This window comes from Theobroma cacao, chromosome 2 (assembly GCF_000208745.1).
Source record: "Theobroma cacao cultivar B97-61/B2 chromosome 2, Criollo_cocoa_genome_V2, whole genome shotgun sequence".
NCBI lineage: Eukaryota > Viridiplantae > Streptophyta > Magnoliopsida > Malvales > Malvaceae > Theobroma > Theobroma cacao.
Genome location: NC_030851.1, coordinates 4542372 through 4556052, shown reverse-complemented (window position 1 = coordinate 4556052; position 13681 = coordinate 4542372). Strand labels below are relative to the sequence as shown.

At 35.3% G+C, this 13681-nt stretch overlaps 2 protein-coding genes and 1 non-coding gene across 3 annotated transcripts; all 3 read right to left on the bottom strand.

The window, feature by feature from the left end:
• On the bottom strand, positions 1829-7922 carry LOC18607834 (magnesium transporter MRS2-4). The gene is made up of 4 exons (XM_007042218.2): positions 7273-7922; positions 3162-3610; positions 2516-2797; positions 1829-2422 (listed from the first exon to the last, which is right to left on the bottom strand). The coding sequence occupies exons 1-4, from the start codon at positions 7637-7639 to the stop codon at positions 2144-2146; spliced, it is 1377 nt and encodes a 458-aa protein (XP_007042280.1). The 5' UTR covers positions 7640-7922; the 3' UTR covers positions 1829-2143.
• On the bottom strand, positions 10353-13181 carry LOC18607833 (cleavage and polyadenylation specificity factor subunit 3-I). Its single transcript, XM_007042217.2, has 5 exons — positions 13032-13181; positions 12831-12928; positions 12687-12732; positions 12450-12599; positions 10353-12298 (listed from the first exon to the last, which is right to left on the bottom strand). The coding sequence occupies exons 1-5, from the start codon at positions 13179-13181 to the stop codon at positions 10658-10660; spliced, it is 2085 nt and encodes a 694-aa protein (XP_007042279.1). The 3' UTR covers positions 10353-10657.
• On the bottom strand, positions 13458-13531 carry TRNAR-UCG. The gene has a single exon. It is a non-coding gene; the product is annotated as a tRNA-Arg (tRNA).

Genomic DNA, 13681 nt, shown 5'->3' with positions numbered 1-13681 from the left:
TATAGTAATTGCAAGGATGCAACATGTACTGTCTAAACCATAAAAGAAAATTAAGTATACATTATTTCATCAGTAGGGTCATTATTTATTAAAAAAATACTTTTTAGTTTTAAATGTAACATTTATATATGAACATTAATTCATTAGTAATTAATTTAATTATATTCTAAAATATCGAATTTAATTAAAGGTATATTGTCGACAATGGCAGGTAATCTTTTGAGCGGTTTGGTTTTGTGGGTTGAAGAAAGGAAAAAAGGGGGAGAGTAATAGGAAAGGATGGGTATTGCGTGCATGCAAAATTTGTTGTGCTTTTTCTTTGTGGAGTGGGGGTGAAGAATTAGGAGTAAAATTGGTTGGATTTTCCTAACAATGAGTTGGGAGGTGAGTTTATTACAAGTAAAGTGAAGGGGAAATGCGGTGCCAGTTGTTGGTTTAAATGATTATTATTATTATTATTATTATTATTATAACTAAGAACCAATTATCAAAAGAGAGATGAGAAGAAAGTGCACAAAGACAACCAAACTCCACACACATGGAAAAAAAAAATACAGATAGAGACGAACAAATTTTTATATGCAGATACTCCTTCCAATCTGTCCCCCATGGATTCAATATTCCTCTCTCTTAAGGCCTTTGCCTTACTGCTCACCTTCAAGTAATATAATTTTTTTTTTCTCAATCCCAATCTTACTTTAATAACGTACTTTAATTCAAATTTTATGCTTAAAGCACATTTAATCAAGCATGAAAAACAAAGTAACTGTGTGTATTTGAGACCTAGCTTGGATTTCTTCCATCCTCACACGGTTTCGATCCTTAATCTTGTTAAAGTTTTACTTATTATTTATTATATATTATATAAATAATATTAAAATTTATATATATGGGTATTGGGAATGAATACATCAAATCGAATTTAGGTATCTAATAAATGATATACGTATATTACTTAAACTTATCTGAAATTTAAATATAAAGTATTTAACTTTATATAATTGAGTAGAATATCCATGAATATACTATTTAAGAATACCTATTACAATTCCTAACTGAAAAGTCAACTGTCAAGAAAAGAAAACAAAGGGAACCAATAAAACTTGAATGCAAACAGTAACAAAGTTATAAGGGTATTTGCACATTTATTGCGGAATAAATGGGTGCAAGCATAAAGGTTTTCGACAGCGTTTCAATATGGTCCACCTACCATTACTAGGCCATTTTCTTGCATTGCCCGATGCTTTTTGTTTCTTTCATTGATATTTCTAGCAAAAAGGAAAGCAACAAGTTGCAGGGCCAACAAGATACAGTCAGATAGGAAAGGATCTGACTCTCTCCAATAATTTTGTACTGGTACTACTACTTGTCCTCTCTAACCAAAACCCTTTTTAGTACACATATTCTAAAAAAATTTCATAGGCTAATGTTTCTTGCACTCATTCATTACTATTTAAATGCTGATGAAAACCATACTTTGTTTGAATGAAAATCACATTTGAACGGCCTTCTAGAGGCATTAAATATTTACCTTATTAGAATTGAGAAAGGTACCTTAGAAGATCTAAACTTTGGGTGCAAAATGGGGTACCCCAGAGTAATGAATTCGTGATTCATGTTGTCTTGAGGCACCTAACACACCCTACATGAAGTGGAAGAACATCAGCTCTGGTACAGAACCCTGTAATTTACATAAATTTTTAGCTATTAAGTTGCAATAGGTTTGTCAAGGAAGGGTGACCAGTGACCACAAATATCAGAAAAAGCATGACTGTTAGAAGCAATCATATGGCTGAGACAGGAATGCAAGCATTTTCAGTACAGAAAATAAAAAACGGTGTGCTTGCCCTACCACATTTATTGGCAACCGTTTCTTCGTGCAGAAAGCTTGGTTCTCATTCAGGGGAAAACACCAGAATAAATGTAAAACTAGCTATCAAGATGCACATTGATATGGTACATATCATGCAATGTACGTCCACATTGTACACTTAAAACATGTACCAGAAAACTTGGATACTGGCCCTTGTATTCTGTATATACTTCAACGGCATCCCATTGCTGGGATCCATAAATAAGCTAATATATTTTATAGATCTGAATTAGTAAGAATATACGGCTATAGTTGATGATGAGGATGACTTTAAGAACCAAGCAGTTTCTTCCATCTGGCATACCCTAGGATAAGCAGGAAAATCAACACACACCCTGCTGTAACACCTCCAACAAAGAGTTCAAATATCCCATCCTTGTTGTACAATGTACAAGGGATGTTCATACCAAACCACCCAGCTACCAAAGTTTCAACAGCTACAGCAAACGATGCAATGGTCAATGTCAATTGAAGTTGAATGAGTTCATTTCGCTGGTTGTCAAGTTGGATATTGACATAGTCTTCTGTATCATCAATATATTCACGAACCTGCAAATCCAACACAGGAAATGGTACTTGATATCAAGTCAAGGAGATGAAACCAGATACATTCATTCCACCATAGTAAAGACAAATACTCACAGATAATATCTTGTTACGTGTTCCATCCAGCTGCATGAAATAAGCCTCAAGCAACATCTCCAAATCCTCGACATCATCGTCATCCAAATTGTGGCTGCTCACCAAACTTGCACTCCTGTGTGAACCAAGTCGAGGTAGATGGGTTGTAGTAGTACTGATGCTATTTGAAACTGCAGCTCCTGACAGAGCCTCGGATTGCTGATTTTGGATCCACTTTCTTGTTAAATACAAATGAGACATATCTTCATTGTCATCCAGTAGATGTTCAATTTCATCCCTCACCTGACATTTCACAGGTGTTCATTAATGCTTCACACATATAAAATAACATATAAATAAATGATGCAGTGTCAATAGGTTACATCTGTTAATAAATCATCTACATGCTTTCATTGTAAAATCGTCTATAGAAAATAGTGGAGATTCATCAGATGCCTTGGGAAGTTGCATCCCACATTCTTATTATTCTGACTCTAATAAGATAAAAACTCTTTTGGCAGAATAAAGTAGGAGAGTTTTCATGTAATTGGTCTTCCCTCCCTCACACACATGCACTCATGCACACACACTCCAGATCCAGATAAGGAGAATTCTCTGTATTAGCAACAACTAGAACGTTGACAGAAACAACAGGCATCAAAGATACCTTTTGTACACGTGCAAGAAGACGAGTGAGATTACTTTTCAAACTCCGCACATGTTCAAGATTCTTGGTACTGACATTTCTGGCCAGTTCATCCAAGATGGGATAAGCATCTCTCTCAAGTTCTGCCACACTCTTGTCCAAAAATGAGCAGACAACCTCTAAAGCTATCTCCAGAACCTGAAACTCAAACGGAAGTTCACACTGCAAACCCTCCATGGCTTCTGGAACCGGTAACCACTGTCTACCAGTTGATACATGCATTTCACTATCATTTACATCCATTGCACCTGCTCCTTGGATCTTACATGCACTTTTATGAGGAAGTTGTTGTCTTAGTTGATCTACAAATTGAAGAACCTCCTGTTGGAGTGGATCCAGTATAAGAACTTCTTCGGCTGTAACTATAGCCTTTATAAACTCTAAATTGACAACCATAGCTTTCTCCCTGGCTGGAAAAGTTAAAAAAGAATCTCAGAATCCTTTTAAAGAAAAATCCTTAACTCTTTCAAAGATAATAATGACTAAATAGAGCATCCACTGTTCTTAATTGTTTGATACATTTATCAATATAATGAAATAAGATCAAAGCACAACACAGATTGGTATAAGAAAAAATGAATAGACACTAAGTGAGAGAGTACAAAACAGAACAATATTTTCCACCATTCCTCCTTGGAGAGCAGACAAAACTATAAAAGAAACAGAGCAAGCAGAGCAACAAACAGCACATTATGGGTGTAAAAGAACCGAGCTTAGCCAAGCTTAGATATGTTTGGGCTTGGCTCGTTTACCATGAAAGACATTCAAGCTTGAATGGATTTTTGAATTTATTGTTCAACCTCCACTCAGTAAGTTCCAGATTCCCATTTTCTTTTTGTTTTCATTGATTTCTCACCAGCAAACAATCTACTATCAAATTAACAAGTTTCAATTGGGCATAAAATTCTTAACAAAGCAATAAATTGCAAGTATTAATAAGAGTCAAATATATCAAAATTGCAACTTTGTTTAACAAACTAACAATCAGATTATATTTACCCATCAAACATTGAAACCTAACCCAAGGAAGTAAGAGAGATAAAGTGACAATCTGGCTTCACAAGCTGCTTCAGATGCAAGCATATCACCACTCCAACTCATATATGGTCCTCAATTTCTTCCTTTCCTCGTCTATGAGTGAGGGCAAAGGGCAACATCAAATGATTTTGAGAGGGGTAGGTTCAAGCTTATTTGTAAAGAATGTAAAGGAGAATCAAAGGGATTAAGGTGAGGATTAAGGAGAGAAAATGGAAGGAAGGATAGCTACTGTGTCATGGTGCAAGAAGATGAAGAGACAAAAGCTGCATCGCAGAACAAGAAAAAGCCCCAGAGGGTAAGCAGAGAAGCCGCTGGCAAGCCAAATGGAAAGGGTAAGGGAACAAAAATTCTGAGAAAATGGCAACGTTGTGAATGGCAGAAAGGGTTTTAGGTTTGAAGTGGTCAATTTCCAATGACACCTCTAAACAAGCTTTAAACGAGTTTGTTCACAAACTTAAAGAGCTGAGCTCATCGATGTTTGAACTTGGCTTGTTTATTAAATGAGCTCTAAAATGTTGTTCAAGTTCATTCATTTATTTTGTTAAACAAACATAAACGAACCTAACCCAAGCTTATTCACAAGCTTTTTATTGAAAGTACTGGTTCACTTACATTACACCCCTACAGCACATTACCCCATGCTTGATTATCATAGCTACATATTTGTATAGCATCACTCGCAACAAGATTTCAAATAACTCTTTTTTTGAAAGACAAGATTTCAAATAACTGAGCAACTTATATGATTAAGCATGACAGGGTCACTTATTATGATCATTGAAATCAATTGAACAATACAAACAACTATCATTGTTCTTAACAGTTTAACAAAAACCAACTTTTACAGTGCCTAACATTGGAGTTTTTCTACTTAGATCCCCTTGAACATTATAGTCAGCTTATTATCATGAGCTTCATTCAGAATGAAAGCATACTAACCATTAACTACCACCTAGGAACTTAAAAAGTGCAATCTCTTCCCTCTACAAAATCAAATTAAAAATCAAAACAATCAACAGAGCGTAACAATATTCATTGAAGAGTTGGCAAGGAACCAAGAACAAGAGAATTACCTTAATCAACATGCAAGGCTGGTAGTCACAGAACCACTTTGAATAGACAATTCATAACTAATATCAGCATTTAAGGTTTGTTTGGATATATAACAAGCAACACAACTTAAAAAGCCATTCGGTTTAGTGGCATTCTTTTCTTCTCTTGGATAATTGAATTTTTTATTCATGATCCAAAAGAAGCAGGAATGTCTTGCTATAAATCAAAACATTAGGCCAAAGCCTTAAAAAAGTAAGCTACCCAACTACCCAGCTATACAGATTCCCATCTTTTACACAGGTCAACATACATTGCGTTAGAAATGATGTTTGGTAGAGAATTTAGTCTAGTTCTAATACATTGTGTTAGAAAGAAAGCTACCCAACAACCCAGCTATACACATTCCCCATCTTCTACTCAGGTCAATATACATTGTGTTATCAATGATGTTTGGTAGAGAGTTTAGTCTAGTTCTAATATCATCAGCTATGAGGTTGAAGATTTCTTCAAGGCTCTGAGATCAAGTTGTGTGCTTCCTGGCATTTCATGCCCTCCAAATATGGTAAATATAAGCAGTCCAAGCCAATCGTAGTAAGATAGAAGGGAAAGACTTCCCTCTCATATTTGGAAACTGCCCAGTCCAACTCAGCATTTCAACCTCCTGAGCTCCTCTGAATACCTGAGACTAGCAAACTCTAGACCATATAGTTTTTGAGTAATTGCAACTAAAAAACAAATGATCCCTGCTCTCCTCCTCAGACTTGCAAAGATAACACATAGTAGTCTAAACAGAAACTCCCCACCCATGAAATCTAGCAAGAGTGCTTAATGTATCCAATATTGCCAGCAAAGCAATAAAAGAAAACTTAGGAACATTTAAAGGGAACCAAATCAATTTAGTGGCATTCATTTCTGACCAATGCGTTTTCTATCTAACTTTCAAAAAGAACCTTCAAACCAAAAAAAATGAAAACTCTTTAAAACTGTTATCCTCTCCACTACTTCGAAGATAGTTGATATCTCCACTATTTTCACCAATGGTTAAGATTTGGCCATGTCACCTTTTTTTCTTTTTTCAGAAGCAAAATACAATGAAAAAGAAATCCTACCAGATTTACTCTAATTACTCTCCCTCTCCTCCTGAAAAAAAGAAAATTGCTCTCCCTCATCATTCTTTTTCTTAATCAAGTGCTCAAGTAAAAATGTTCTCCTTCCTTGCTGGATTAGCAACGAACAACAAAGCAAAATAAAAGAAATACAAACCCAAAAAGAATCAATTTAAAAGACAAACCATTACAGAGGACAGCAGGACGCAATTAAGCAACAATTTCCTCTGCCTCTTTCTCCTATTGGTTTTCTATCTCTTAGTTTAGTGGTTCTTTCACTTTTTTTTCAGCAAATTTCATCCTCCAATAGGGTTCATAGTGTTTATGGGTTCACAGCAACCTAGTTTTTGGAGTCAGATAAAAGAAGCCTTTCCCTTTGACATCTTCCAGCATGATGAAAAATAAAAAAGAAAACCAAGGAAAAAATAAGGGAGCTAGAAATTCAAAATGAATATAGCTAAAATGTAAGAGAGATATTCTTTTTCATTGTGAAAAGATAACAAGATAATGTGGCAAAATCCTAACGGTAGGTGAAAGAGTGGAGATAGCCACTATTTACTAAGTAGTTCAGAGGATCCTCTCCCTCTAGGGATACCTGAAAAGCCTCATCTAAGCAGCAGATGCAATTCCACTCTAAATTCACAGTTTATTCCACTTCCTAGTTCCTACTTGCATGCTAATAGAACCCTGAATTCTCAGTTTAAAAAAAGGAACATTAAATCAGCCCAATAAGGAAATCAATTACCTTGCAATCTGCAAGGTGAACCGATTAACTCTAATCACAATTTCAATTAAAAACAATTAATCAGACCATCAAAACAGCAACTCTTTAATAAATTTAAAAAGAGAACAAAGGAGTTTAAGTTTAAACATACCAAGAATAGTGGAGGAGTGAGAGAAGACAGGGCCAAGAATCCTCAAATCCCTAGCAGGAATCGAAGCTCTTTCAATTATCGTACTCTTATCGTATTCCACCAACTCCGAAATCCCCATCGTATCAAATCTCATCCATAGCTTTGCCCCCGCCGCCTTCTTCTTCCCCTTCCCCGCCGCTCCCACCGCACCACCACCACCGCCACCGCCAATCAAATTACCTGCGCTCGGAGGCGGAGGTGAAGATGAAGAAGCGGCTCCAGCGGGCGGCGGCGGGGGCGTCGGCGTCGGCGGTTGTGGGACCGTAGTGGATTTCGGACGCCGTCGCCGAGTGGAGGAGCGGCGGAATGAGAAGGGGCCTTTGCCCATTGAAACTCTCTATCCTACAAATCTTTTGTGTTTTCTTTTTTTCTTTTGATCTTGAATTAAGGGGCCATGAAATTTAGGGGAAAGCTGGGAGGAGATTTGTCCTTTTTCCGTTCTGATTCCGATTCTTCTTCTTCTTCCATAAACGAATCAGTTTTGACTTTCTTTTTGGTGTATTTAATTTGTTTATTCAGGCGGGGCGGAGTGGAGGGAAGATTGTTGCAGGGTTAAATGCCCCTGCTGTTTTTATAATTTCATTTTCAGTCAAGAAATAGCTCATCTTTTTCTTTAAATTTTGTTTGGTTGAGAGTTGAGACAAGACAACCCACGCTTTTTGTTAATTGTTGGATCGGCTTTGCTTTCCTATTCACGCTTTTTTCTGTTTGATTTGTCTAATTTGTTCGACTATTTCTCTAATCTTTTTAATCATGACCTTAAATAAAAAAAAAAACTTTAAATTTGGTATTGTTTTTAATTTTATTAACCTTTAAACTATATTGTCATGAATTCACGTTTTTATTTATCGTAACATTCTACCTTACTATTCTTGTTTTAAATTGAAAAATATACTTATTATGCGAAAAATTTTATTTATAAATTTAAGATTAATCTCATCATTTGTTGTTGTAAAATACGTGATAATGTTGTTTAGTTTGAATCAAATATTAATTTATTCTAATTAAGTGTCACATTCCTTGATGTAGTGAACAAAATTTTAATAAATTAATGGATCTAATTTAATTCGAAAAAAGTACTAATCCAGCTAGATTTCATTATTCTTTTTTTGGAAGCGCATAAACATGGTGCTTAGGTGGTATTTGGTATTTTACAATGCAATGTAATTACAAACAATGTGATTATATAAAAAAATAACATTACAGTATTTGATATACAAGTAAAATAATAATTAAAATGCAAAGAATATAACATTGCAACCTTTAGTTTACAAGTATTTTACTAGGAATGTAATGTTAATTTTCAAAATTAACCATATTTATTAAAATGTAAGTTTAATATACTTATATTTTTTATTATTAATTTTTATATAATATCATCTCTTAAATATATTTTTAATGTCATATATATTTTTTTTCTTATTATAATCTTATATTTTTTATTTTTCAATATAATATATTATATATTTTATTTTAATTTTTTTTACTTATATTATATAAATTTTAATTTCTTATAGTTTATTTTATTTTAATTTTTTATTTTTATATTATATATTTTATTTTAATTATAAAATTACAAAATATTTTTAATAACGTAATAAAGTTGAAAGGTAAGAGTGTTTTTTAAAATATTACAGAGTGCAATGTAATGTGATTGTATAGATTTTAGACTGCAATCACATTACATCCCTTGGTTGTAATGTGATTGTATTGCAATTTTACTTGATCTGTTACAAAACAAACACTACAATATAATTTAATTGAACACATTACAAAAAATATGTTCTCACTTCTCTCGTACCAAACATTATCTTTTCGTTATTCAGTTCACAATTATAATATAATAATAATTTGTGTTTAAGAAAATTTTAGTACGTATTGTCAATCACAAATTTTAATATTATGTTTTAATAAATAAATATATATACATATATATAGTCATCCAACAACCCAGTTTTGTGTTGTCAACAAACATGTGAAACGACAAGAAGAAATCAACGTCAAAAAAGGCAAACGACAAACAACATGTTGATGTTGGATTAAACCATCCAGGTTTTCTCTTTTTGTGTTAACCAAACCATTGGAGTGTTAAATCCTAACAATTTTGTCTGAAAAGAGTTATTGCTTTCAAAGAAAAAGGCAGGGAGCTATAGAGACATGATGCATACTGCTAAACCACTTATAGGCTTTGAACTCAGTTTGAATAACACCATTTGAGTTTGATATTTCATACCCATTATTTTTCTGGGATCACTTTGCTTAGAGGGACCACCATGAAAAGAAAGTCCTTTGCGCTTGCTGACATGTGAACATGTGCAGTCCTGCTTAGAGTTTGGCTACTTGGTTAATAATATACCAAGTAAATAACTAATGAAATGCGGATTGTTCCAGACTAAGTTGTTCTTATATGCAACACTGCAACTTGCTAGCTAATCTATATGTAAACCAGAGCAACACTAAGCACGGTTTTTATTTAATAGCAAGAGCTTGATTGTGCACAATCGTTTATTTTTTTTATTTCACAAGATGGAAACCGATGTATTTAGTGAACACACTATTGTTTATGATACAAATAATAAATATTATCCTACAATGATGTATACATCATCTGTTCTTATTCAGACAGGTTTTATTGTTAGTTTAGGTCTGAAATCATGTACATCCAATAATATCATTTTTCTAACCAGAGCATGCTTGATCGACCAATAGCATTATCAGCAACAAGACAAATAAACAATCTCAAAGGAACTATGGTCATATGAAATTGGAGATTAGCTCAATAACATCATGCAGCAAAGGCAGGCTCATGGTCAAGCAGCCAATATCAACAACAAAAGATCATCCAGACCAAAACTACCGACATCTTGCAGATTGAAGCTGAAAAAAATACCACTAGCTAGCATTTCAAGTTTCAATTAGTATATGCCCAATAGACGTTGTAAACTACCGGTTAAATGAATTTAATATGAGATGATCATTATACTATCATCATAAAAAAAGCAATAATGGATACTTGGTTTTTAATTAACCACCAGCATAGGTATATCAAACTCATCTATCCCTGTTTCACACAGAGAGAAAACCATGAATCTTACAAGATCAGATAGCTAGAACTTAAAGTGATGATGAAATCTTGAAAATGAACAACATAGAGCTAATATAAACGGACAACTACAATTTTATGACCTGCTTCAGTACTAAGCTGTACAAACTAGGAATCAATGCTTGGTAATAACTATGGCAAATAATTAAAATATGCCTTGCGTTATTGGCAAATCCAAAATTTATCTTCAAAGTTAAGCACATTAAAAGAGGGAATCAATAGATCAAAAGATAATGGAAAAAACTAAGATGCAGAGAGAGGGATTGGCTTTACTGCACTTTGAATTCGCCGAAAAGCTGTCTTTACTCTCTCCTTAAGACCTTCATTTTCACTCTCAACATCCCCACTCTGTTTATCAAGATGAGCTACATTCCCGTCCACACTTATCATAAGCTTTCCATTTTCTCCTAATTTGACATCCCCAAAGAGTGAAACTAGGAGTGCATGAATAACTTTTTCTGCCTTTTTCCCATTTTCTTCTTCCATTTTCACAGCCTCAGATTCAACTACTACCTTGGGGATCTCTCGGCTAATGTTCAGAACCAAAGCTACAATGGAATCTGACACCATGTCACTTATAGGATCTGATGTCCAATGCAATGAAATATGCTTATCTGAATCCTGCTTCACAGTCACTCTATCATGCACCCGCAATGTTGGAACCCCAGATTCTTCATCTGTTGATGATTCCACACTCTCATATATCTGCTCAAGTCGATGCTTTATCACACCAAAGGCACCAGCAAATGGGATAGTAATCCTCTGAGTGATATTAGCTGTTGATAGCTGTGAGAAGATATGTATATCATCAGGAGCCATTATCTGGTACGTGAAACCTTTCTTTACCAGAACACCACTGACAGTTTCACCTACTTCTGGGGTCTTTTCAGCCAATCTTCCAATGGTCTTAGCCATTTTCTCTGAGTTAAAATACATCTCAACAGACTGACAATTCTTAGGGGTAATGATTTTGGTGTTGCCATCGGTCAACTCGGTAATAAGCTTCTGTTTGAGTCTCCCCATCTCATTTGCTTCTCCATGAACAAGAATTATGTTGGGAGGCATGAGCTCTTTCAAAAATGTACTAGTCTGCGCATAGTCTGCATGGGCAGAGAATGAAATGTAATGAACCTGCATGCAGAGTGGAGCAGTCAGACCATTCATGAGCGTGACTTCCTTTGGTTCATTAATAATTGTTTTTGCCAGTGTCCCTTCAACGACATAACCAGGTAAAATACAAGCATTTCTCTTATCAGAACACCACATGTCAAAGAGTTGGCGTGACAACCCACTCTGAAGTCCACCAGGACTTGCCATTACAACAGATGGGCCTACATCACTAAAATCCTCAATGCTATTTAATGGTGAAATGTGCTTGAACTTGAAGGGGTTTGAGTTTGCAAATTGGTTGCGAATTCTCTCATTCATGGAAAGTATGTATGTTTGATAAACAGCCATACACTTTTTTGCAAGTGGAGAGGCATAATATATTGGAATGTTATGAAGCTCAGGGTGGTTTGACCAATACTCATCAAGGATCAATAGAAGTTCTTGCGAACGACCAAGGGCAAATGCTGGAATTAGAACACGACCCCCTTGTGATATAGTAGAATGGACAGCATCAGTAAATCGCTTCTCCCGAATGTGTCGTGGTTGGTGGAGCTGGACACCATAAGTGGATTCAATTATGCATATATCGGGAGAGAACTGTGGGAGCTCAGCAGCACGGAGATGCCGGTCTTCTTCCCGAGAATAGTCTCCAGTGTAAAGGACTCGAACGCCAGCAATGTCAACCATAAACATGGCAGCACCAAGAACATGACCAGCAGTATAGCACCAAAATTTAATGCCATTTACTTCCACAGTTTGGTGGAAATCAATAACCTGCAGTCAAGCACATAAAAGAACAACACATTTTCAATCATTTACTGGTTTAATTTCAAAGCAAATCTAACAACATCAGAACCAGGTTTCACGGAAAGTACAACACCAGAACAGATGGAAATTAAACATTACCAAGTCTACGAATACATACCTCAATTTTATCCATGGAACGATTAATGTCTTGTTCGTCAAATAACATGTCTTCAACTGAAACTTTGCTCACTTTGACATAATCAGTCAGAATCAGCTTATAGATAGCCTTTGTTGCATGAGTCATAAAGACTCGGCCTCTGAATGTGGTCTGATAGAAATTTTAAAACATATTACTTTGAAAAAAAAAACACACATATGTAAACTTATACATTAATTCACTTGGAAAGAAACAAACCTTTTCCAGAAAGTACGGTAGGGATGCAGCATGATCCAAGTGAAAGCTGCACAAATACCAAAAGCAAGTGAAATATAACAATTAACTCTACCGACTAGCAGAATTGAAGGATATAAAAAAAATAAGAAGAAAAAAAAAACATACTGGGTGATAAGAAGGGCATCTATTGTTGACGGATCAATCTCATCGAAATACGGCAAAGCTGCCATACCCGAGTAACCAGGATGAATTCCACAATCAAACTATCCTTTCAAGAAAAAAAAAGATTCATAGGAAAATTTGCAATCAAATAAGTTAATAAGCAAAACCCCATAAAAACAAGATTAAAAGAATTAGCAAGCATACCAGTACAGTTTTGCTTTTATAAGACATGTAAACACAAGAACGACCAACTTCATTGCCAGCCCCTAAAGGGGTTATAGTAAGCTGATCTCCTTCTCTTGTTAATGGCGCATCTCTTCTTTTAAGTGACGATGGCTGCCCTGTTGAAGCCATTTCTTCTCACCGAGAGAACTTACTTTCAGCAGCGAGCGTTTCGCTATGAATTTGAGCGGCAACTTAAATACAAAGTTCGAAGAAATTGTTGAGCTTTCGCTTGCAAAGGAGCAGAGCTCTAAAACCCTAATTTGGTAGAGTATGGAGAGGGATCCGAGGCAATGGAGAACCGGAATGACAACGGTAAGGATAAGTTTGAAATCAAAGCCAAAGCCCAAGCTAATACTTGGGCCATTCGATTAACAAACGAGAGAACATAAAAGGCCCAAAAAATAACGACCACAGTGGGAGTCGAACCCACGACCTTCTGATCCGAAGTCAGACGCGCTAATCCACTGCGCTATGCGGTCTTTGAACGGTGACAAGTTGAGTAACTTAATACCTAATAGGTACTAAATATTGGTTTTCTAATATTTATACAAACAAATGCCAAAAAAAAAAATATAAATAAATATGAAAACCGGGGCTGATATCAATTATGTGCCAGTAATAAGCCAGCA